The sequence below is a fragment of the Vidua macroura genome, chromosome 1 (assembly GCF_024509145.1).
Source record: "Vidua macroura isolate BioBank_ID:100142 chromosome 1, ASM2450914v1, whole genome shotgun sequence".
Classification (NCBI taxonomy): domain Eukaryota; kingdom Metazoa; phylum Chordata; class Aves; order Passeriformes; family Viduidae; genus Vidua; species Vidua macroura.
In genome coordinates this window covers 6,679,658-6,705,770 of record NC_071571.1, presented here as the reverse complement: position 1 = coordinate 6,705,770, position 26,113 = coordinate 6,679,658, and the positions used below count along the sequence as shown (strand labels likewise).

The following is a 26,113-nucleotide window of genomic DNA, read 5'->3' as shown; positions in this document are numbered from 1 at the left end:
TGTTATAAACTCAAAACTAAATGCTTTTGAGTATTTCACACCATGTGCTCTGTTGGGCAGCACCTACTTTCATCCAGGCTCAATTTCCCTGGAGAAGCACAGCTGTAGTTAAATGCAGAAGCAAGGTAAAATGTAACAGATTAACTGCACAACCTCTGCCATGTGCAATTTTTGGGCTTGCAGCAGTGCTTGTGCACTGATCTTTTGTTATCCATAAGTACCTGTGGTTTTGAAAGCCTGGTAAATTTTGGCAGGAAAACGGAAGTGTTGAGGTACAACAAAACTCGAATGTTTGTGTTCAAACTGATGTTTTGTATAAACAAGTCATCCCTTTGATGTTAGCCTGTACATTACCTTTTGTGAGCAGTAAAGACATGATGGAAAAGGTGCTCCTGGAGGAAGGGCAGTGACAGGAGGGAAATGTCTGTAAATTAGTTCACTCTGTCAGTGAACAACACAGCCACCATGTTAGGAAGAGTGGCCACTTCAGCCTCCTCAGATTCTTTCCCTTCTGAAAGCTTAGGAGAGACTGTGGACTCCCAGGCAGTGTGCTTAGAGCATTTTGAAGATGTCCAAAACAAAACATTGACTGTCACAGCTCCCAGCCTCCTACAAAAAGCCCTTTTGAATAAGTAGCAGATTAATCTGAAAGGCTGAAGTTTTAAGCAATGCTTCTGTTAGGATTTCTAGGTAGTAGAAACATTGACAAGCATGCTCTTGTCCCCAAGGAAGAACAGGACTGTCATCTCACCTGCTAGGAGTAATCTGGAGCTATTACATCAGTAGAGTCATGCAGGGTTTTATACCCAGGAGAACACGTCTGTACTTTAAAATCAGATTTGGAGCCAATCTAAGTGATCTTTTTCTTGAAGTTAAAATATCACTTTAAAGTTGACAGAGTCTGAGAGCAGCTTTTAGGGTGCTAAAATAGTATCACCTAATAGTTGTGTGCTTTTTGAACTTAATAAAGACTTTCTTGATGCAGGAAGCTATGTTTGTTTCCCTTTTCTTTGTGCTAACATCCATGGAAGATCAGTTCTCTTCAAGTTAATGCTTGCTATACACTTTGTTTTCCATACTTCATTTTAATGAATTTCCTTAACTGAAAGAGCTTTTACACAAGGGGGGGGGGGAAGTATTTCCTGTTTCTGTGCTCTGTAATGATCCTGTCAACAAAAAAAACATTCAGTTGTGCCTTTTCCATGCAAAGATAAAAATATCTTAGTTCTAAAGTGGCAGAATGCAGTTCTCATGTTGTCGAACACATAAGGTGAAAACCAGTGTTCCCAGTCCTGATGAAACTTCATATCTATGCCATAATCCACTGTAGTATTTGTATACAGATTTGAAGCCTTCATGCTGCCAGTTCTGTTGAATTTTGTAGACTTGGAATTGAAGAAAATTCTTTCTGATATTGCTCAGGCTGTGCAGAAGTGTGTGACTGTGTGTGCATATTTTCACTATTGGGTGTATGTAATTGCCTTACAGACATCTGAAAGCTTCAGAATTAATGAGTAAAATGGTCTTAATTTTGAAGGAGTACTGTGTAGTCTCCTTAACCTTCTCACTGACCTGACTTGTCCTAAATCCTGTCATCATTAAATATCAGTCTCTCTTTAGCCAAAAGGTCAAAAGTGGCAGCAGTTGCTGATGCCAAAGTAATAGAATAAACACAGCAATTTTAATAACTGTTTTGCTTTTCCTTAAGCTTGTACAAATGAAATGGAAATGGAAAGTGGTGGAGAGGCTATGGCATTTCAGGAACAACCCATTACAGGTGATGGCCCTGATCAGGAATCAGCTGTTGGGTGTGTTACAGAAGGTAAGAAAGAGTTTTGCACTCTGAGAAAATACCAGTTCAGAACCAGAACCTTCTTCCAGTCAGTAATGTTTGCAGTGCTTTATAAATGCAAGAGGAAAAAGCACCTAGGAAGCATTAAGAGACATACTGCAACAGTTCTGAGTTCTCAAGCAAGAGTACTAACTTCTTTGCTTGATAAAATAAGTGTTTTACTGAAGGCATAGAGAGTCTTCAGAATATTTGTGTTGCTTTACTTTTGTTGGGACTGGCTTTTTCCAAGCTGGAAAAATAGTTGAATGCTTTGTATGCTGGAAGTTCATTGTAAAACGCAATGACTTGTTGCTATTCAAATACCGTCACTCACACTTTCTCTTATGTGCTTTATGGTTGTAACTCCACAGGCATCCTTGGTTAGGGGTTTTCTGTTTTTTTTGGGTTTTTTTTTTTTCCATTTGTAAGTAAAAGATGACGTTTGACAGGGTTGCAGCAGCTGATCATTTCTGTTTCGGGAGAAACTGCATGCAGCTAAAGAAGGGTCAAATCTACTAGGTGTGTTAGTGACCAGTATCAAGGGTAAAGAACTTGGCAGTATGTCCCATTCAGTCCCAGATGATGATTGAGGATGGTTGCTGTAAGGGGAGACAAGAAACTTGTATTTAAAGACAAAGTTAAAAAAAACCTAACTTTTCAGATTAGCTGTGATCACTCAGTTGTGCCTCACAGCCTATGGTAAAAGGGCCATTATTTAAACTGTGAACAAATATTCAGATTAAAATGCTGTCTATGAACTTAGTGGCTGAGGAAGTTACAGTAGTGTGAGTTAAGAAGAGTGCAAGTGTAATAGGAAGTAACTAGTCTGTAAGAGAATCAGGGCCCATCAGAGGAAGGTGTGAGAAGCCAAATTCAGAGCAAAGAATGTGGTTCTTTATAGAGTGGAACAAAAACTCTGGAACTCCTTGATGAAGAAAGTTACGGATGAAGGGTGCTTGATTTGGTTCAAGGGAGGGCTAGATAAATATTTTTGAAAGAAATTCATAATATATTAGTAAATTAAATTAAACCAGCAGCAGCTGTTTTCATTTAACTTAATTTCCTAAAGTCTGAAAGAGTTTTAGGAGGAAAATGTTTTTTACTTGTACTTGTCCTGTTCTTGGCTTATTGGAAATGTTGGGACAGTAGCTTAAAATGCATTAATTTATGATAGCATGCATCTTCAATTCACAGAAATGAAAAAGAAGAAATTACTTTTGGCTGCCTACCTGAAATGTGTGTTCAGTTCTTCAAAAACTAATCTTGGGTCTATTTTCTTTTAACTTACTCTGCTGTGTTTTTGGGGAAGAAAAATAATGAACTAAAAATATAGACTACTCTAAAAATAGGTACAAAGAAAGATGTTCATGAAGTATATTTTAAGTTACATATTAAATTCACTGAAGTAAAGTGATACGTGTTGGCCTGCATGATGTGTACCAAGTATACTTGTTGACCAGAACACCAGAAGATTTTTTCTTTTTCACAGTGAGCCTTTAATATGGTTGTACTTAATTACAGGCATATCACCAGGAGAAAAGACCACACAACTGGAAGCAGAAATCTCTGTTGAAATCAATTCAGCTGAAATGGAAATGTCTCCTAAAAAGACACCAGCATCTGGTGACAGTCAGACTGAGAAAGTGATGGAAGTGGTAGAAGGTGTTCAAGCTGTAGCACAGCAGGAGTTGGACAAACAAGCTGAAGAGATACAGCTGCCTCAGGGTAGTGTGGAGGTATCAGAAGTGTCCACAGCAGACTCTCGGTCTCTGTCTTCAGTACCTGAGACCATGACTGTGACACCAGAAATTCTGGAGACTGAAAGAAAAGGAGATATTTCTGTCCCCCTAGAGCAGCAACTGGAAATAATAAAAGTGCAGAAAGATGTAGAAAAGGAAGAAACCCATGAGAAATCAGAAGCACCAGCTCTTCTAGAAGTAGAAACTACTGCTTCAAATGGAGGTGTTGCAAATATTTCACCAGTCAGAGAAAAACCCATAAAACCACCAGCTGAGACTTGCCCCTCACTTCCCCCACCACTTAATCTAAACAAGACAAACGTGTCTTCCTCACCAGATGTTTCTCTAGACTTGAATTCTGCACGAGATGTGCAGCACAGTCAGCCCCCAGTGCTGCCTCCAGCTGCTGGGAGTGCTCTCCCAACCACCTACATATCAGTCACTCCAAAAATCGGCATGGGAAAACCGGCCATCACCAAACGCAAGTTTTCCCCTGGAAGGCCCAGATCCAGACAGGTAAGCACATGCACTGTTCCATTATGTGTTTATTAAATTGCAGTATAACTCATCAAATCCACCTGTTTCTTAAAAAATGCATTGATTCTCCTAAGTGTGTAGTTTATTTCTTCAAGGAATTAATGTTCTGGTAAATAAGGAAGAAGTCAGCCATCATAAAGCTTCTCTGGTGAGAATTTAAGTTTCTTTTGGCTCATGGTTAAAGTAGACTAGAAGAAAATTTGTTGTGTTTTTCATCTGGTACAAATGCAGATAGACATAATGCTGTGCTATTTAAATGACCTTTTAATATTTTTCATATATGTAATTATTTTGGCTGGTACTCTCAAAGTGTGTTAAAGCTTCTTAAACTGGCTTTAGAGAAGAACCTTCTACAACTCTGTGTCTGTTACTCTGCCAGATATTTTCTTGATCAGTGTTTCTAATGGTGTGGTAAATAATTTTGTGGGTTTGTTACATTAGGAAATACTGTGCAAGAACTGTCTTGTACAAATTGTTGTGGTTTGACTAGGATTAAATTTGATAAGTGAAAAGAATCCTCAAGTCTGTCACTTTCTGCTGTGTCTTTCTCTCTATTTGTGTTGTGTTCCAGGGAAAATGGTTTGTCAGTCCAGGGTATTCATTTCTTGTTGGTGAAATTCTATACAAAAAGTGTGTCAGTGTGACAAGTTAGTGTTTCATCTTCTCATCACAATTTATTTTTAGTCTTTGTGACTTCCAGGTTGATGATTTTGTGCTTTTGTGGACTTAGTGTTGACAAAGCTTTTTTTATATATTGCACAGTTCTTTCAGTTTTGACATGTCACCTAAGGGTTCAAAATTTTTGCTCCTAAGGTATGAGAGAGTGTTCTGGAAAGTTTTTCTGCTGTTTCCACTGAGTTTAGGAGATCTGTGTTTGTTGTACTGCAGTTAGGTTTTCCTGGGTCGCTGTACAGTCAGGTGATATATATCATATTTGCAGAAATATGTTAATGCCTTAAACAAATTTCTCTTCAGTACTCTTAAGTTCCTACTCTGGGCTTTTGATGAAGGACTGAAAGCTGTTGAATGTGTTCTGTAGACTATGAAAAGAAGAGATTTTTATATGTCCAGTTACAGGCAGGTGGGATTTTTTTGAGCAAGATGTAATTGGACAAATCCACGATGTGGAACGCGTTTATTTAAATTGCTTTGGATTGCAGACAGAAGTAGGTTTAGGCTCATTTTGTGGGGGTTTTAAATTACTCTTTCTGCTGAAAACATTCATTTTTTAAAAGAGTGTGTACTTTTCCAAATGGAGAGCTGTGCATAGGAGCAGAAGCAGAATCACAGAATAGGTCAGATTGGAAGGGATCACAATGGGCCATCTGGTCCAACCTCCCTGCTCAAGCAGGGTCATCCCAGAGCACATGGCACAGGATTGCATCCAGACAGTTTGGTTTCCTGTTACATGGGGATTCTGTGGGATAAGTTGGAAGGCAAGCAGGCAGTTTTTCACTAGGAAGAAAACCAGAGAAATAAGATCTGTTGTCTCTTTGTGTCAATACTGTAGACACTTCAAAATGGATGCTTTCTCCAATTCTGGCTTTTGGAAAGCATCATACAGGGCAGGTGCTGGCAGCTGAGAAGAGTGCTCCTTGGTGATGGTCCATCATGTTTCCTATGCCATTGGAACTCCACAGATGAAGAAGAGACATAAGCTTGTTTTAAAACATTCTAACCTAACACAGTGTTTCAGTTCTTGTTCACCTGGAGGTGATCCCATTGATGTAAAAGCAAGTAAAAAATGGGGAAAACAATACTGGAGGAAAAGGTGCTTCTATAAAGTTACAGGTGTAGCTGTTTGGAGTAAACTAGGTCATGTGTGATTCTTCTCTGGGTGGCACTGAAGAGCAATTGTCTTCTCAAAAGCAGGTTAATTTTCTGGGTTTGGGGTCTGCTTCTTTCTGCTTATAAAATAGCAGCTTCTGCTGTTCTGTGGCTTTGTCAGGTGTGAGGTTATGCCATACAAATGTTACCTGGCAGCTGCTGGAGTTCTTGCCTGCCTTTCATAGAGGGGAGGGCAGAAAGTTACACAAATTGGGTGGATTTTATTGATTCAAGAGATTGTGGCTCCTGTGCCAGGTGAAGTTAACGTTGGGTTCACCCCTGCTTTCTTCTGTTGTGCAAAGGAATTTTCATTGCAGGACTTGTTCCTTGTCCAGGACTGCTCAGGTTTAAAATAGTTCCTTCATGGAGTCTGATCACTCTGTGAACCCCAAAGAGAAGCCAGCACAGTTTCACAAATGGTAATATTCTGCACTCTCTCCCAGAAGTTTGAAAGCTTCTAATATGCAGTTTACTTTGTTGGAATGTCCTTTTCCTGTTTTAAAAATGCAATAATATATCTATTGCAATGGGTTTATGGAACTTCCTATAAAGAAGAATAAGAAAGAAATTTCTCTGGATTCTGGATATATTTTTCCTCAATTTTATAAGAGACAAGCTTCACTGGAGTTAAGGAATCCATGGAGAAGGATAGTTTCTGATTTGGATTTGTTCTCATTAAGTTAATGTCTTGTGCTGGACAGTAGGACAAATTATCAGCCCTTTCTTTACAATCTATTAATACAATTGCTAATAAAATATATTTGAATAATTATTCTGGTTTGCCATTGAATACAAAGTTATGCATAATCTGAAGTGATTTCCTGTTAGATATTAGTAGTTTGCTTTAATGACATGTCTGCAGTGCCACATTAGGAAAAGACTAAAACCTATCTCAAAAATGAAGACAATATTCTGCTTAAAAAGATTTCATGAACCCCTTTCAGGGCTGCAGTCAGTGTCACTGATGTCAGCATCCCTCTGCCCCTTGGCATTTTTGCAGGCATCCCAACTTTGCTTAGAAGCAGCAGGAGAAAATCCAGCTTCTAACCCAGAGGGGAGCTGTGTATAAATCAAAGTGTGGGTACAGTTAGGAACTGTATGAATTGGCTTTGGCTAGTACAGGCTTACTCCACTTTGGGGAACGTGGCAGCTCCTGTCAGTAAGGTGCCCTTCTGACAGTGTTTTTTAGGACAGCATGTTATCCATACCCTCAGCTACAGGAAAGCTGCATTCTGCCCCTTGAGAGGACCCTCTGCCTGCCAGGCTCAGCATCTCACTGGGTTTTGTTCCATGGACTGTCTGCTCTTCATGTTCCCCTACTCCATAGTGCATCCAAATTAATTTCTACATGTATATGAAATTTAAGTGTTCGTAGATCACAAGATACTTACCCTGAGCTGCCAGCATGGTCAGGTTTTTACAGTGCTGTCCTTAGAGTTCTGTTTGTCCAGTTTCTTCTCTGTGGAATGTGGACATGCTTCACTCTTGCCTGTAAGCTGCAAATTTATTTTAGGGGCAGTACCTCTCTTTCATAATTTCCAAATTTGTCTTTTCTGAAGGAGTAGTCTTAGTAGAAATTATCATGTAAGTTTATTAATGACTAATCTGACACACATCCAGTTTGAAATGAACCTTCTCAAGGAAAATTACTATTTTTCTACGGAGGTCTATGTTCAGTGGTGTTGTATTTATTCTGTGTATCCAAATTGAACAGATCTGAAATAGTTACTTTTGCTATGGCACTGTGTACTGGAAAGCGTAAGATTAAGTCAATAAATGGAAGACATTACAAATTTTGGCACTGAAACGTTGCTAGGTGAAGATTTGAGAGCATTCTGTGGAATAATTCTGAATAAAAAGCAGTAAACTTCTGCTGGTTTTGTAAATTCCATAAATATTATTTTAGTATTATTCCACAGTGTGGTCCTTGAGAAATACCTTGTTCAGAGGTATTTAATTTTCATCATGAAGATGTCAGTGATCACTGTTCCACAACATTCTGAATATCTGTTGGTGTTTTTAGAGATTTTTTAAAATGAGATCAAAAAAGGCAGAGCACTGTGATGGGTTTGGATGTGTGCTGTCTTGGATGGTATGGGTTTTTTGCTCTCTTAACTTACATGGTATCACTAAGTATGTTGTTGTAAAAGGTAGATGCTGAAAAAAAAGATGAAAAAAGAGTCTTTTTCAAGGATCAGTTGTTGTTATGGCTTTTATGCTTGGTGCTTGGTTGTTTTTTCTGTTTTGTTTTTTTTTTTTTTTTTAATGAGGAGAGCTGTATTTTCAAGTGATTAAAGTTTGTTCACAACCCTAAAATTACATTAAATATTAAATTGCAAATCCAGCTTTGTGCATTTGCAATTGCAGTAGGATTCATAAGGCGTTAAGCAGCTAAACACAGTCAGTGGTAATTTAGTGAGATCTCCTGACCCTTGCTGACACTGGGTTTCCTTTTGTTATAATTTACTTGCAGCTGTGTTGTTCAATTTTGAGGACTCAAGAATATGATGGAGAATTAGAACTTCCTGTTTCTGTCACAGTACATAATTATTGCTGGGGTTCTGATGTAAATGAACTGAATAGAACTTTCTCTACAGTGTTGTGTGGTAATAGGCATTAATTAAAAGCCAAAAATATAATTAATGCATCTCTTTGATGTAATTCATTTGTTCGTGGTATTGTGGAAATGTGTGTTTTTAATTAAGTTTATCTGACCAAGAATTCAAATTTTTCTGATCTACAATAAAACTTGGATTAAATTTCCAATTTAATTCTTAACAATATGGTTCATGAATCATATACAAATCATTTTGTTTTGTAAGACTGAATATTTCATATTCAGATTTAATGTTCTTTTAGCTTTTTAATCTTTTGAATATATTTAATCACTAGAGAAGAATAGTTTTGTACCTCCAAACTAAGAGTAGGTACTTTTAGTTGTGGATTGAATATTTTCAGCATGTTTAAGATCTTGAATTTTGACACTGTGAGCATATTGCCTCCTTTACATATTGATGCCAAGATTGTTTCTCTGATAAATAGATTTTCTTTGTGTTGCTGTACAGATTTTCTTTGGGTTGCCACTTTAGAAGAACGGTTAACTACCATGCATTATGAATTTTACAAGTAATGAGGAAACTAATTAAAATTCAATGAAAGTTTGAATTTTACCTGCTAAAATTGGCTGTTACTTGGTATTAAAACTAGGGTTGGAATAGTTAAGGCAAATCTCTTGTACCACAGACCTGTTGATGTAGTTGTCTACCAGTGTATCAAATTTCCTTTTTTTCCTCCATTTCTGACATGATGTCCCTGTTGTGTCAGGAATGTTCTGTCCTTGTGCCCTGGGTGTGAACAGGGACTTGTCCATCTCCAGGTCTGAAGGTGAGAAGGTTTCTAGCCAGCTCTGTTCCCCTGTTACAGGGTGATGAACCTCTTGATCTTCTGAGTTGTCTGCATGATGGCCACTTATCTGCAGTCAAGGAAAAAACTGGATAGCAAAATCTTCCAATCCAGGGTGTTCATTCCAGCCACACTGACACTGGAACCCTTGAGCAGTTGCTGTCAGGAGCTATTCTTCTGGAGTTGGTTTTGGAAGCCCCTTGGCAGAGGGGAGGCTTTGATGGCCTTCCCAAACACACAGGTGTTCTGGGCACTAAGCAGTTTGTAGGTTGTGTGTCCAGTTACCACCTCGTGTGGGCAGAATTGTCAAATTGTTTTTTTTTTTAAGTGTTTCGTTGTCCTTTTCCTGTGCAGGCAGAGCTAAACTCCCAGAAAGCAGATTTATGCTCAATACCACAGTGTCCACACTGTGGGTTGTACCGAGTGTTGGTGTTTTTACCTTGAGACTTTTATCCATAATTAGGCTTTTAGGTCACTGACAAGCTTTCTCTTTTGGGTGCCAGATCACTTGAAGGGATAGCCCTGTTCTCAGTAAGTTAGCAAGACACCTCTTTACAGTTCAAGATGAATGTATGTTTCGATGGAGTTGTTGATTCCAAAGAAACTCATTTCCCACACGTTCTTGATGGAGAAATTGCATTTCAGAAAAGATAAAAAAAAAAACCCCAACACATTTTGCAGAGCCATCTCATTTTCCTTGATGCTTATTATTATTGTACATCCCAGTATTCAAAGGTGTAAATGTGTTTGGGCTTGCCCTTGTGAGCAGTTGTGAATAGTTGGGATTGTTTGTATGCATGAGGTTATTCCATATCAGCCTTGGGATTATGCTGCTGAGTAGCATTTTGGGGAAGGTAAACCTGCACTTTTTCATCAGTTCCACTTCTCATCCTGGTATTCAATATTTCTTTACTCTCACAAATTTTGAATTAGGAAAATGTACTGTCCTTAATTAATCTAATGTGTAAATTGGCAGTGAAGTTATTTATGATGTCTGTCTCCCGCAGTCTTTCTTCTGTTCTTGAGAAAGTCTTCCACAGATTTTACTTTCTATGAGGAGCCTCAGCATTTTTTTCCTTGGCTGTCTTAGCATTTTCTTCTTATTTTGCTTTATTTCTACTGACAGTCATACAATATCTCACCATGATGCAACTACATAAATAGGGATAATAATTAGTTAAAAAGAGTTTGTAGGTACACCATATGGATGTATATTATTACATGTACATAATAACATATTAAAATGTGATACTACAGCATAACATGAAAACACTGGGGTGAAAAAAAATCAGTGGTAGAGTTTTTTAATGGTTTCTTTGTAGCAGAATTGCAGGCATGAGCTGCTTTGTTGATTACCATGGCTATTTTCCTTTTCTTTTGTCTAGTGGTTTATTCATATTCCTTTAGTTTGCTGTGCTTCTCAGACTAGTTGTTGCTGTGATTGGGGGTAGTTTAGCTTCAAAAGTCAACTGAGGCCATCAGTTCTTTCAAAATATGATTTGGAATATAAAAGGAGATGTTACCACCTCCAACTACTGTCTTCTTCACTGATGCAATAAAATTTAGGCATGTAATTTGCTGTTGTTATGATTGCTTGCTTTATATTTGTATTAATCTTTGTCTATAAAACTCATTTTGTTGTACTTAACCATCAGTTGGAAGTAAGTATTGATTTTAGGGCATGTTTCAGTGAGAACCTAAAAATTTCCCACTTTCTACTCACTCAGTGAACTAATGTAGAAATGCCTATGCCTGCATGTGCTTTGCTTTTCAGATTTTTTTTTTTGTTGCTTGCTTTTTGCTTTTTTGCCTTTTTTTTTTTGCCTTTTTTTTTTTCTTTTTTACGTTGCAAAGTTTTATACATCTATTTTCTCACCTACCGTATCCTAGGGGGCTTGGAGTACCAATAATACAGTCAGCCCACCTTCCTGGTCCCCAGACATTTCAGAAGGTCGGGACATTTTTAAATCCAGACAGCTTCCTGGCAGTGCCATTTGGAGCATCAAAGTGGTAAATAACTTGAATTTATTTTAATGTATCCATTGCTATCTTTCTGCTGTAGAGATTAGTGATGAAATTCTGTCTCTCACACCTTAATTAATCTTCCATTCTGTTACTGTTCAAGACCTCTAAAATTGTTGAAGCTCTGGAGGTTTCAGGTTAAGATGTGAACTTTCCAGAGCATACACTATGATGGCATTGCCTTGATTTTCAGTGGCAAAGAATACTTTGTATTACCCAAATTTCGTGTGTGTTGAGTACATCACTTTTTGTGGTTGGCTTTACATGGCTGTCAAAATAAATTACCTGAGAAGGAAAATGTTTTTAAGACTGGCAGTAAGGTAAGCCAGGCATGGAAAGGAACAGAGATCTGAAGGATGGCTTGAATTTGTTGCTGTGGAGAAATCTTGCAGAGTGGATTCAAAGTGACATCGTTTTTAGCTGATGGGGGAATAAACAAAAACTTTCCTACCTGATGAGATGGACCAGAATTGTATCCACAGTGACATATACTATTAAAAACACCTGAAATAACTAAAGTAGAATTATTTGGTTTAAGTAAAGGCAAAGAAAAGCTAAATTATAAAACTGACAAATAGCTGTAGCTCCCCAATGATTTAAGTTCATCTCACTTTAACTCTCATGCTAATTTTATTTTGATTTGACATCAGCTTAGCTTTTGCTGCTTTAAGCATTAATTTTCAGCTTAATATTCAGCATTAACATTGGTATAAGTATGTCCTTATTCCTGTTACTGGTTGTGTGAAAATAACAGTACTGACACCTGTTCTGAAACAGAAAATAAGAAACTTGTCAGAAGAGTTTTCATGTTTAAAAATCGATGATTGTATGTCCTATGTGTGCATATGTATTAGCTCCATAGACATCTAAGGACATTTTTTGTTTGACCTCAGCCTCCAGCAGCATCCTTCCTTTCACTCCTGAGATATCATTGTGTTACATTAATTTGGTGTATGAGTCAATTTAATTTCTTTTTCCTTTATTAAATGGATGTTAATAAAATCTTATCATTGGGATCCTTCAATTTTCCCTTTAATTATGACCATAAAGTTCAATGTTTTCTTTAAAGCAGGAGCTGGAATGTTTGAGAAATGCTGTAGGGAATGTTGAGCCCACAGTGCTTCTTCCCATCCAAGGAACTCCTGTCTCCATCAGTAAAGGCCCTTCATGTCTCTTGGTGACACAGTCCCCACGGAGCTTTGTTGCTTCCATCAACGTTGTTTTACAGAGCAAATGTTTTGCCTTGGTATTAAAAGTATTTTGCAGCAAGCATTTGGATACCCCATACTCTGTACTCCATACTTGGGCTGTTTTGGGAGCTGAGTTTATTGACAAATATGAAATGCATTAAATAATCTCAGTGCTTATTTTGTTGTAGGAAAGGTGCTTATTTGAGTACATGCCATAATTATCAGATTATTACACAGATTAGAGGCTTTGAGACACATTGTAAAGATGTCTGATACATCAGGCAGAATTTGTGGATGTGAATATGTTCTTTTTCTTTCTGGAAATGATTAGAGAGGATTAAGAATCCTCTTGTGCTTAGTTCACTTTGAAATTTTGAAAAAAGAAAGAAAAAAAACAAAAAAGAACCCCTAAATTTCAGATTTAACTCACAGTATGAATAACAGGTAATTACTAGTAAAAACATACTTAACTCTCCCAAGGATAATTGTAGTTGAAAACATTGAATACTCCAAAGCACAACACTGCAACTCTGCTTCTGCATCTTAAATACGGAAGGGAGAAGAGAAGCTGTCTGTAAATCAAGTGGAGATTGTGTAAGAAAAACTTCACATTATGGGAATGTTGATCTGAGTGTAACTGATAGAATTAATATAAAAAAACTCTTGTCTGTATATGCTGAATTAAGAGAGTTTCAGGGAGCCAGCTCCCACTTTCCTTTGTGAGCAGGACTCAATCCTAATAAATTCCAGGTTTCATTTGATTATTCATAGTGTAATAAAAGCATCTACCAGTAATCAAGTGCCCAGACCCTGTGTAAAAGTCCCATGACTGTCTGGGCTGACTGTTCAAAGAGAAAAGAAAAATGAATCATAGAATAAAAGATATATTTTGGAAAACTTGGCAAATGAAGTGTGGGGGAACTGGTGGGGGAAATCCATATTTCCAGTTACTCCTGAGCAGAAAGTAAACTTTTCTGGTTTTGGCTGCTTTCTCACTGATGATAAAGGTGATCCTATTATGCCATGTAAGTAATTAAAGTTATTACACACGGATTTATGCAGAGATTTAATGACCATGCCCTGGTGTTTTTGTACTCACCTGAAATCACAGGGTGTTTTTTACTTGTGTTTTTCTCTAGATGAACTAAACAAGTTTGAATCCCACATAACAAAAGAACTTGAGAGGTTGCATTTACATTGTTACCTTACATTGAACAGGGCCGAGGATCCGGATTCCCGGGCAAGCGGAGGCCGCGTGGAGCGGGTCTGTCAGGAAGAGGTGGCAGAGGAAGATCAAAACTGAAGAATGGAGTTGGGGCTGTGGTCATTCCAGGGGTAAGGATATATTTTTTAAAGTCATATTGCAGTCTGTTAATGTAACAAATTTAATCAGCTGTAATTTTCGTATTAAAATACTGCATAAAAAAACAACGAGCTCTACAGAGCGAGTGATGTTTGATGGAGCCTGGCTGTTACTGCTTGTGATGAAGAACTAGAACATTACAGCTCAGAGGCCTGAGGCAATTCTGTGCTACTCTTGCCATTTAAAGACACAACAGTTGGGAGTCTTAAAGTACTCCTTCCATTTCCTCGGGTGCAGAATGTGCTGGGTAAAGGCAGCACTGACTGGAACAACCCAGAAGGAGAGAGCAGGGTTTGTGCATGGGAATGTAACAGCAGCCATAGGAGACCAGAGCAAAGGTTCTTCTAGACTGAGTGATGGTGCAAGAGTGAGAACAGAAGGGGACGAGACATTTCAGCAGTTTGTGGCTTGGGGACTTGCTGAACAGGAGGATGTGTCTTTGTCTTGGGCAGCCTGTGTTGGAGCTTGCTTTCATAAATCTGCCCATTTAGTTTAAAAAAAACTAAATGTTATCCCTTTTCAGTTCTGTGGCTCCTCAGCTTGTGTTTTAAGTGGCAGACTCAGCCAAAAATTAGCTGCCTGCCCCTCAGTGCTCTTAGAGAATAGACAGTGAAAAGTTGGTTTCTATGCACTTCCTCCATCCATGCCATTCAGTTTCTATAGACCTCCATCATTTCTCCTTCTTTTCCTTCCAGTCTTGACTTGCAGGTATGGAGGATGTTTTTTTGCAGTCCTGACTTGCAAGTATGGAGGATGTACTTGGAGTTGTTCCTTTTACGGAAGCTACTCCGTATTTCTGATCATCAATACCAGTTATTTTGTCATGTTAATTTCCTTATTTTGTGGACTTGCATCTGCCATTTTATAGCCCAGCATTCAGCTTTATGAAGTTCTTGTGCAGTTCTTCACACTTGTCTTTTGGATTTTATTACTCTGAATATCCCAATCCTGTCGGCAAGCTTGCCAACCTTTGTCACCTTGCATCTCACTTGATTTTTCAGATTGCACATGAGTGTGTGAGCACCACCACCTGTTAGCAGGCAGGCCTGTTAGATTTCACCTACTAATGTTCTCCCACATACAAAATTGATAATTTCTTGCCCTCTTTTATTTTGTGTCTTGTATCAGTATAGGGACCATTCCTCTTCAGTTTAACTTTTTTTAGGTAGCTTTGGTGAAGGACTTTGCCAAAAGAGTTTGGCAGTGAAGTAAGTTGCATCAATCAAATTTTCCTGTCCCTAGAATTGCTGACTCCTTCAGAGAACCCTTACAGATCATGATTTACCATAACTAAAGCTTCCTTGACTCTTTAATGAATTATCAGTGACTTTCAGTTCTTTGTTGTGATCAGATGTCTGCTATTCTGTACACAGCTTCTGTCCAGAAACCCTTGAGAAAATAATGATTATATTTGCTGTCTCCTATTCTTCAGGAGCACTGAAGTGATTGTAAGCAAGTGATTGCTCACTGAATTGATAGTTAAGCTACTTAATACTTCAAGTATTTTTAAAACTTGAAAATCCTATACAGTCCTAGTCTGGTCCTCATAAGAAGAGGGATTTTGCTATGAAAAACGTGGAAATCTGGACTGTAAAACAATTTTTTTTCCCCACTGTGGGCTTGTTCTATTTGAATGTTCCTTTTAAACTTTGATTATCAACAAACCTTGCATATTTTGAGAGACATCCTGTTCCTTGTGTTCAGAGAGGAACTTGCTCATTTTTATGTCTTTATGAAGTAATTACTGAGACTCTCTTTAGAGCTGTGTTTTTGTGTTCTTACATGTAATCTGTTTGAGTTTGTCACACTTTCTGCTGCCTGTGTAATAATATCTTGAAATACTTCGGTGTTTATGATTTGAAAAAGGAACAATCATCTCTATCACTTTTCCCTTTTAAAGCATTGGATGGTCAAAATTCATAAGCAAATTTGTAATTTTAAACATACAGGCTGAATTCCACTTAGGCTAGTCACAGCACCTTAATGATTTGGAGGCATGAACATCATTATTTTGATGTTAAAATGCACAAATCTTTACTTCAAGAGAAGCTGGGGTTTACAGATCAAACTTCTAAAAGTTTTTCTAATTGTTCAGAGGAGAGTGATTTAGGTAACTTGCTATAAATACAAAATGGACATCACTCTTCACCATTTCCTACAGAAATTTGATCCTTTGAGTCATCATGCAGCTCCAGAGTTCCAGAGATGTGACTGCCTTGTGATAGAGTAGATGAAGTTAGCAATACCAAAAGATCAGCCTTTTGTCAGATAAATGTTTGAAATGGGAGTATTTTCAGTCAATTTGCACAAAATAATTCTTATTCAGCATGGGATCAGTGGACAGCCACACAGATTTGGAAGTACCTTGGTATATCTTGGGAATGGTGGGTCAGTGCTGGGGTTCAGCAAACACCAACATTGCAGTCATTCAGTCCTTCAAATTCTGCTTTTTTGTATGTGCAATTACAAGTGAAACTGTGGAAAAGTAGGTAAGGGAAATGTTATCCCTGAAGGTATCAAGGTGTTTCAGGTGCTTTGGGGTTAACTGGGTAGTTACAGCTGCAGTGCTCGCAAATATTTGGTAATCAAAGCACATAAAGAATATATTCCCTTTTTTAGCTGTTTCTTTACATTTTTTGTAAAGCATTTTTTGATGCATTACATCAACATACATTAACTATACTAAATTTCAGCAACTGTGTATCAGAGGGATTCCTCTAGCTGATATTACGATATTTACATTTGTCCCTAGAGTTACATTTGTATTTGTAAAATATTTAAATTATTATTTAAACAAAACTTATCTGTGGAGGACTTACACAGTATTTAAAATAATCCACATACATATAATTGGAACAGCTGGTAAAACAAAATTACATTTCTCTAGCATGCATTTAACCTTTTGTATGGAAATGTGTGCCCTTATATTCCTGGTTCAGATATAATAGTTCGGCCTGTTAGTTTAAATTCATGGACGGCAAATTCTGTATTGCAAGATTCACGTGAAAGTGAGAACACAGTTGAAATCTTTCATTGGTGTTTCTCTCTTCCTGAGAAGCTGTATATGAATGTGGTGAATTAATAAAGGGCAGGTCAGAAAATCACTTGACGAAAAAGAAAAATCACTGTCTACAGTAAGAGCTGATGGGTTGAGATCAAAACAGCTGTTTCAAGTTCAGTGCCAGTTTTTATGGTAAAGATAGATAAGCCTCATAAACTGCTTGCAGTGAGTAACTTTAGAGCTCTTGCTTATTCCTCTAACATACTTGGAACATTAGCTAAACCCCATTTTAGGCAATATGGGACAAACTACATTTCTGCAGTTGCTCTTTGAATTAATACTCAAAAGTCTGTCACTGCAATTAACTTTTTGATAAAAAGAACTTAAGTGTTTACATGCAGGGAACAGAGCAGACTGGGCACAGTATGACAGTTTATGCTTAGTGATTTTTTTCTTAGACTATGTCTTTCCTTCCATTTCCATTTGGAAGTGTAATGGGATAATATGTGAAGGTGAAAAAAATAGAGGAAGAGAATAGGTCTGTAAAGCTATAATACTGATTATGGAGAAAATGTGAATTAATGCAGTAATTTCTGATGCAGGCAGCTTTTTAGGGAAGTTGAAACTGTATGAATAAATGCTTGCAAAACTCTTATTTAGAGAATGTTTCGTTTTGTCTCATGTCTTACAAAATGTGATACATTTGCTATTTATATTTTGTGTTTTTTAATAGGTCACAACCATGGATATTTCATCTAATAAAGATGAGGAAGAAAACTCGATGCATAATACAGTTGTCCTCTTCTCTAACAGTGACAAGTTCACTCTCCATCAGGTTAGGATAACAGTTACGATTTTTCATTTTGTTTCCCTGCTCTTAATTAGAAAAAAAAATGAATGAATGTCCTTGTTAGGAGTTAAATTATACAGCAGGCTAGTTGGATTTTACGGTTACATGTTTTCAGAATGTAGTGTCTGGCACGTGTTGAGAGTCTGCTCTTGTGTGTCATTGCAGGATATGTGTGTGGTTTGTGGGAGTTTTGGCCAAGGTGCTGAGGGCCGGTTGCTGGCCTGTTCCCAGTGTGGCCAGTGTTACCATCCATACTGTGTCAGTATTAAGGTGAGTGCTATTGTTACACACAAAAACTACTTGATTGCACTGTTTTCATATTGTACTTTAATAGCACTATGCTGCTTTCGGTTTTGTGGTAATTAGGGGAGTCATTAACTTGTTAGATATTCATCAGCTAATGTGACCATTATTTGTATGCGACTTATGAAAGACTTTAATTAAGTGTCATTTTATAGTATGCATAGCCTCAAGAGAAATTAACCTTTTTGTAATTTTGCAACCATAAATAGCGCTGATTATCCAGCAGTTGGTTAAAATAACAGTTCAAGATACAAGTTTTAAACCTAGATACAAGCAGAATTAAAAACAAAGAAAAAATTACACTGCGTCTTCATTTACTTGGGGCATAAGGTTTAGTTGATTCAATTTGCCTGTTGGCTGTCAGAATTGACAGCAGTTGGAGTGGTTAATTAATACATTTTACATTCATTAGTCTAGGAGAGAATGTGTGAAAATTAAATTTGAATGCTGTGAAATGACCTAGCAAGCACAAAATAAGCTATTTACTGCAGTATATACACTGTACACTTTTCATTGGTTGTGATGTAAGTATATCTGTGTAAAAGTGAGATGTTTTTTAAAACATGTCAAAAAACTTTATTTTGCACATACTTTACAAAATGCCATATGCGTATTTCATGCAATTATAATTTGACTTTTTGTTTATATACTACTCTTGCATTATATATTAAATGCAGTAAGTTAGCTGTTTGCTTCAGATGACTAAAACTCCAGCACCGTGATCCCATCATGAGGATCAGGTTTGTGACCTCTTGAGGAAGCAGAATGTACACAAGTCTCTGGGACCTGACAAGATGCATCCTAGAGTCCTGAGGGAATTGGCTGATGCAGCTGCCATGCCACTTTTCCATGATATTTGAAAAGTCCTGGCAGTCAGGTGACTTAAAAAGGGAAACACTGCACCTGTTTTTAAAAATATCAGAAAGGAGGACAGTTTCTTTGTTTAATCCATTCCTGTTCATTGCAGAAAGTCTGATTGATAAAAGCTCCTTGAGATGTGGGTGGTGTGCCCAGAAGAGCATCCTGAGCTCCACAGCCAGACCTTAATTTATACATTGATCACATTTCACTGAGCCATTTTCAACTAATTCTCACCTTGCATTTTTCAGATTACTAAAGTGGTACTTAGCAAAGGTTGGAGGTGTCTGGAGTGCACAGTGTGTGAAGCCTGTGGGAAAGCCACAGATCCAGGGAGACTCCTCCTGTGCGACGACTGCGACATCAGCTACCACACCTACTGCCTGGACCCACCCCTGCAGACTGTGCCAAAGGGAGGCTGGAAGTGCAAATGGTGTGTTTGGGTCTGGGGTCAGAGGTGCTCACTGCTGGCCTCCTCTGCTTCTCTCTGTCACTTGGTATTTGTAATGTCAGTTGAACTGTAACAAGGTTTTAATTGTGTCTAAGTCAGGTGTGTCAAACAAAGCCAACAAAATGCTTTTGAGTTCTTTTATTCAATTATCAGTGTATAAGGGAAACTCTTACCTCCTCTTAAAACTGCTGCTTCACACCAAACACCACATAAGCAGAGATAGACAAAATTTCTCTTTTGAAACTCATAGCAAAAAAAAAAAATCCAATTTACATTCATTGTAATCATTCCAGCGTTCAGTTGGAAAAATGAACGGGTGCTTCACCCTCATGTTCTCAACATAAAACCCTGTGAAAACCATTTGTTTTACTTGGGTGAAACACAAACAGACCAGACCTCTCACATGATTAAGTCTCGAGATCTCAAAGTGAATGGCAACTGGAAGCAGGAACTCCTCTGACCTGTTGAGCTGTTACAAGAACCCATCTGCCTGCTTTTGCAGCTTCAAGGGAATTATTAATTAGGAACTTTCTTTAAAAAGTACAAAAAATGTTGTTAAACATTTGTGGTTAAACATGTTGTTAAGTTAAAACTTAATTACTCACCTCATTCTAAGTGGAAGAGATTTAAAGCCACAAAATCATCTTCCTGTGAACTGACAGTAATAGATCTTTTTGTCTGTTCTGTAGGTGTGTTTGGTGCAGACACTGTGGAGCAACTTCTCCAGGTTTAAGATGTGAATGGCAAAATAATTACACACAATGTGCTCCCTGTGCAAGTTTGTCTACCTGCCCGATCTGCTACCGCACATACAGGGATGAGGAGCTCATAATTCAATGTAGACAATGTGATCGGTAAGAATTTCTAATATTTCCCATGTTTTTCCTGTTCAAGTCTTATTTTAATTTTTCCCCCTAATGTAAAAGCATAGAGATGAAGGAAATGGTCATGTGGTAAAGAACACTGGATTTTACTGAGTCTCAGAAGTCTCTTAGTAGTTCATTCCTGGTTTTACCACAGACTTAACTGTCTGACTCTGGGCAAATTAACTGATCGTTCTGTGCTTCTTCCCCCCTGCCCTGTAAAAATAAAACTAATACACCTCACAAGACTGTTGTTGTGAGGCTGAATCTAGATTATGTTGTATAAAGTAATTAAAATCATTGTGAATAAGGAGAAAATTACCATACAAAAACATACTTGGGAGATTGTTTTATAGAGGGTTCCTTCCTGTGGAGGGAAATAGTTGATCTGCTGCTTCATATATAGGATGTAACACACACCACTGTAGGGGATGCTGTATATGGAAAACCTGATTCTGTGATTTCTCCCTAAAAGAATTCAAACTGAACAACTATTCCCCATTTACTTGGACCATAGACTGATACTTGGGTCTTCTAAAACACCACCTATTTCCTTTAAATTGTATTTTTTCCCCCACTTAATTTCTAGATGGATGCATGCAATCTGTCAGAACTTAAACACAGAGGAGGAAGTGGAAAACATAGCTGATATGGGTTTTGACTGTACCATTTGTAGGCCATACATTCCACCAACGAACGGTAAGAAGACGATCGAAACCAATGGCAGGATTGCACACTGCAATAAATAGTTTTGGGAATGTGTTCTGTGCTCTGCTGGAGGTTTGGCTCGTGGTAGAAGTAAGATTTTTTTTGTGTGTGTGTTTGTTTTAAGGGCTCTTGTGGAAGTGTCTTAGGCTCTTTTGCAGCCTCAAGTGATTTAGGCCAGAGGAAACCTCTTGGGAATTCTAGGTAGAGGTATTGGAGATAGGGATAAACTGCTAAGAGTGTTTGGTAGTGAACGGGTCAAAGGCATCTCACTTTGTCAAGTGGAAGGAAGAATGCCCAATTCTCTAAAGCTACTTCTGCAGAAGAATCAGAAAATTATTTCTAAGCAGAAAAAGTGTGTGTATTTTGATGCTCTGAGGCTGTCTGAGGCAGCAGTAGCTATGTAAGCATTTTTCCCATCCTCCTTCATGTTTTCCTAATGCCTTTTCCTCAGCTCTCCTAGTATTCAAGACCAGTGCTTCCCTCCCTAGCTGCAATCTTGAAAAGAATTGGCCATACTTCTTCGTTTGGGAGTTATCACTTCCTTATGAATTAAAATGTGTAATTCCTTCTGATGAACTTTGCACTTCTCTGAACATGGATACCAACAGCCTTGTTGGTCTGTATCACAGTTCTGAGCAGTGGCACTTCAGGAGCTGAGGTTACTGCACTCTAAGCACATTTACAGCATCTGGTTCCATGGGTTGGTGCTGGTTAACGTTCCTGTGAGTGGCCTGTCAGCAGTTAGGTTGGCCTGTGACATGATTTATAGTCCTATATTTTAGTCTTGCTGCAAGGGTGATAGCCCAGGTCTGTTTTCCCTGCATGTCAGCTCAGGGAAGTTGCTGCTTCAGTTGGCTCCTTTAACATTGACACCCATTCCCATTTTTAGCATAAGCACATGAAAGTGTTCATATTAGCCCTTTATTGAGGTATCACAAGAGAACAGAAGGTACAAGAACTAAGCAAATGTTTCAAGAAAAATTCATATCCACCAAGAAGTTGTTGTAAGATTGGTTTTCCTGATCAAGATGGAAGATGATGTGAAGCTTGAGAGGTCTGCCAAGAAAAGTTCAATAGAGCATCTAATGTCTCTTAACACTGTGATGTCCTCATCACAGCAGTAATTGTAACTTACTGACCTGACCTTGGAGGTTTATATACTCCCTGCTGGAAGTCTTCCAAGGAATCTATTTTTATCACTAATAGAAAATGACTAATGCTTCTGTATTTCTGCAAGTCACTTCATTGTAAAGATCTGCTTCCAAAAATTCAAAAGGAAAGAGGTTTTGTGAGTGGAAAAAGCAAGAAACTTGCAGATACAACACAGACTTTAGTGTATTTTTATAATAAGCTTTGAGTACTTAAAGCGAAAAGATCCAAGTAAGAAATACTTCTTCCTTTCTCTTTGGAGCTGGCAGAGCTACCTTGTAGAGATAAAGCTCATGATATGTCAGATGGAACAGCTTCACAAGAGGTGTTTCACTTCCAGGCAGAAGCTGGCTCCTGAGTTAGTCCTTCCTGCACACCTCTATGTAGTTGTGTTGCTTAGGTTTGGATTCCAAGGAATAGGAGCCAGTCCCTTGGGAGTTCCCAAGTTTTCTTTGCAGATTTTTTTCACCTTTTTTTTTAAGACAAGTTTTTAAGCTTATTCTTTCCTGTTTGACTCAGTATTAAAACATCTCTAACACGTGTACATTTGCACAGTTGCATGTCTGAATATATCCTTTGATGCATGTTGATAGCAATACCTGCATGTACTTTTACATGAAATGTTTTGGTCTTTCATGAATTCTTCTAAAATGTCTCTGGAAATTTTCTATAATTTTTTGTTTCAAAGTGAGAAGAATTAGTGTTTGATAAACTTAGGGAAATAAATGTTAGTTAGCAGTAGAAAGCATCTGAAAATGTATCATATTGTGGGGTTCTTACTAGGATGGTTCTTACCCTTTCCATTTGATGTATCGTAGTTGTGTTGCAAGTATTATTACAGGGTTTGTAACCACTTTCTTTCTAGAAGAAACAAGAGCCCCTCAACCTAATAAAGAAACAAAACATTGCAGGTGTACCCTTGGTGAAGAGTAAATGGTTCTTGTGTGTAGGTATTGAGAAGGAGCTTTGATTTCTCTTTCTTCAGAAAGTGGAAACGTTACTAAATTTGTAAGAGCTCTTCCCTGTCTCATCATACCTGATATTCTTAAAAAGTCATCCTTATCAAGAAACAGAAATAAAAGACAGCGTTTTTCTTCTTGAACATACATAAGTATCAAAACCCAGAATGGTGTAAGATTTGCTCCAGCATAGCGTACCAGAAACTTTCATTACTAGGTTATTGTGAAATAACCATCACTGATCACTAATTTATCAGGTTCCTTTTAGTACTGTCTCAAGTTATAACAAATGTCCCCCAGCATATTACTATGTCCTGTAGAGAAATTTATAAATTCTCATGACTAGATGCTAGGCAGGTGCATTAGGTAGCAGCAGCTTTTCCCTGTGGTGTAATTCCTGCACGTTCAGGAGGGGAGTGTGTGTCTCTCACCCACATCAGCTCCTGGACAAGCAATTCTTGACCATCTACTCAGCAGTTGTGCCTTTGTGTCATTTGCCCTTGCATGTCATATGCCCCATCTGCAAATTTCATCCCTCCTCACTTAACTCCCATCCTGTCTCCATCCAGACTCCAACTTCCTCCTCCCTTGGTGCTGTTTTTGTTCCTCTGCAGGATGCAGAGCTCTGCCTGGTTTTCTGTAACCAGTTACAACTGATCTGTTTGCAGTTTCTGAAGCTGCCTGTGTGCAGTTTTTCCTCCTGGGGCTCAAGTAAACATGCTCATGGAGGCAGTGAGGATTTGGTATCACTTACCCTTGTCCAGGGGTACCTGATACTGCCAGTGAGACACATTGTGGCTGGCAGTCTCTGTTGTATCATTTTCATTAAACTGATGTAAATTTTTCTTCGTTCTGAAATTGAATTCTATGTACTTTACAAGATTCAAACCCAACGTAATACTATGTGTTAAAAAATTAACTTTTGAATTTTTTTATTATTTGGCACATTTATTGCATCAGCTCTAATGTTCTTGTGTTACTGCATTTACCAAAAAAATCCCTGTGTCATTGACACAATTATGCAGGCACTCAATAAAGAGTGCTCTGCTAGTGCTGTATTTCTACATCAGCCATTCCACTCTATCCCTTATGCTGGTTTCATTTTTTCATAGAATTGTTCTTTTCTATAACAGACTTAAAAATGAACTCTGCTTTCTTTTCTCATCATTATATTCTGTGCAATTATTTGCTTTCAGCTGAGGCTACTAAATGCTGTACAGTATTCAACACGTTTAAACCCTTTTTAAGTTAAGTTAAGCACTTTTGGTTAAACTTCAGCTGAATGCCTCAGAAAGTACTATTCTTTTTCCATTTTAATTTTTTCTCCTTTGGATAGGCCTTCTCTATCAGTCCTGTGCTTTTCTGCTACCCATTTTATTGATTGTAATCCTTAATCTGCACTCTCGTTAGCTCCTTTCCTGGAAGTCTGTTTGATACTGTCTTCAAACACTGTTTTTTCTTGCAGTTTTTGTGAGTGGGTCTCTGAAGGCCTCACCTCTGTCACTATCAGCTTGTTTATTTGAGCCTTTCAACTCTATTCAGTCTCCAGAGCTAAAATTGTTCAGTCTGACCAGAATGAGAAGATCTCTCTGTTGTTTGACTTTTAAATTAAGGATTTCAAATTTCTGTTCACAACTGTCTTTCTGATTTTCTTGTTTACCTTAGATCCAATTCAATAATTGCTACTTCAGTCTTAAAACCATCTTGCAAATTATAAGAAATTAAATGAACAGATGATGTCTTATTCCACTTTGAATTCCACTTATTCCACTTACAATCTGCCTATATTCTGTTTTTTCAATTCAGTGTTTTGAGTATCTTCCTTTCTGCAACTTGTCCTCTGTTTTTTGCTTCTTTCTGGTTTTATGTCTCTTTCAAAATGTCATTTTCAATTTTTTTTCTTCTTGTCTTTCTCTCCACTGTTGAGTTCAGTTTTTCAGTAGCTCTCATAGGCTCCTGTTATTTACTAATTCCATGAAATGCTGGTTGTCTGTAGGTTATACCCTGTGCATTAGTTGCACATTACATAAAACTTTCAAAGCACTGTAGTTTTTGAAGACAGACTTGCAATTTCCTTAAATTTGTTTATATGCTAGAAAGCATCTTGTATGTTTCATACTCATTTTAAGTGTTACTTGGAAGCTTTTGTGCTTTTCCCCATCTTGTCCTGACTCCCATGGTGTCTTGTGAGGTGGGAGCAGCAGCACACGTGCCATGGTTGATGTGACACAAAGAACCCCCCACGGGTTCTCTGCCTCAGGGGTCTCAGCTTGTGTGACAGGCACAAGGGAAATGTTCCAGATGTTGAGTCCTAAATTCAGCATGAATAAGGTTTGTAGGCCAAAAAAAGTGTGGATAAACTTGCTTCTGTGGTAATGCTAACTGTGCCTGACTAACAGGTTTTCTGATTCTAGTTCGGTGTTTGCGAGATAAGAGCTCCTAATTTTCTCTTTACTGCTCTGTCTACGTAATCTCTGTGAAGTCACTACTAATATTAAAAGTTTAGTCTACACATCATAGGTGAGTGGAGCATGATTGCAGTTATGTAGTTAGGCAAAAGGGAAGAGCATTTCTACCCACTGCAAAAGTAGCCTTGTGTTGCAGGACATTTTGATTATTATTTTTGCAGTCCCACTGTTCCACTGCTGCCCTGTAGTGCAGCACACAAGGTGTAGTTCTTAAGTTGAATTTCTGCTGTTCCATTTATCAATACTCTTATCTGGAATAAGAATTGCCCTATCTAACTTCAGCAGGTCCTGTGTTATCTGTTCTCAATACCTCAGCCTTCTCCAAGTGCTGTGTGAGAGGCCTGACAGCACAGACACAGTGAGAGCCTTGTGAGCAAAGCTCTTGGAGTGTGCTGGCCCCTCCTGGGGGAAATACCCACTTCACAAAACCCTCACAGTTTTAGTGATTAGGGCAGCAAAACCTGAACATCATGACTAGTGTAGAGGTTGCTTTTTAACCCAAAAGACCCAGTGTATTCATTTGCCCTTGGTCCAGTAGAAGGAGGTAACTTCCCATTGAGCTCAGTGCTATTCCAATGCCATTCTTGGCTTT

The 26,113-nt window shown here is 38.1% G+C and overlaps 1 protein-coding gene across 8 annotated transcripts in view; it reads left to right on the top strand.

The window, feature by feature from the left end:
- KMT2C (lysine methyltransferase 2C) overlaps positions 1-26,113 on the top strand; it is a 190,601-nt gene that overhangs the window by 106,986 nt on the left and 57,502 nt on the right. For 7 of the 8 annotated variants that reach the window (XM_053982904.1, XM_053982964.1, XM_053982930.1 and 4 more), the window contains 9 exons: positions 1,709-1,822; positions 3,353-4,086; positions 11,227-11,346; positions 13,767-13,883; positions 17,646-17,747; positions 17,928-18,032; positions 19,175-19,356; positions 20,064-20,228; positions 20,827-20,936. In XM_053982904.1, the coding sequence (XP_053838879.1) occupies positions 1,709-1,822; positions 3,353-4,086; positions 11,227-11,346; positions 13,767-13,883; positions 17,646-17,747; positions 17,928-18,032; positions 19,175-19,356; positions 20,064-20,228; positions 20,827-20,936 (1,749 nt within the window). The remainder of the gene's footprint in view (positions 1-1,708; positions 1,823-3,352; positions 4,087-11,226; positions 11,347-13,766; positions 13,884-17,645; positions 17,748-17,927; positions 18,033-19,174; positions 19,357-20,063; positions 20,229-20,826; positions 20,937-26,113) is intronic. The other variant, XM_053982937.1, reaches the window with a different exon arrangement.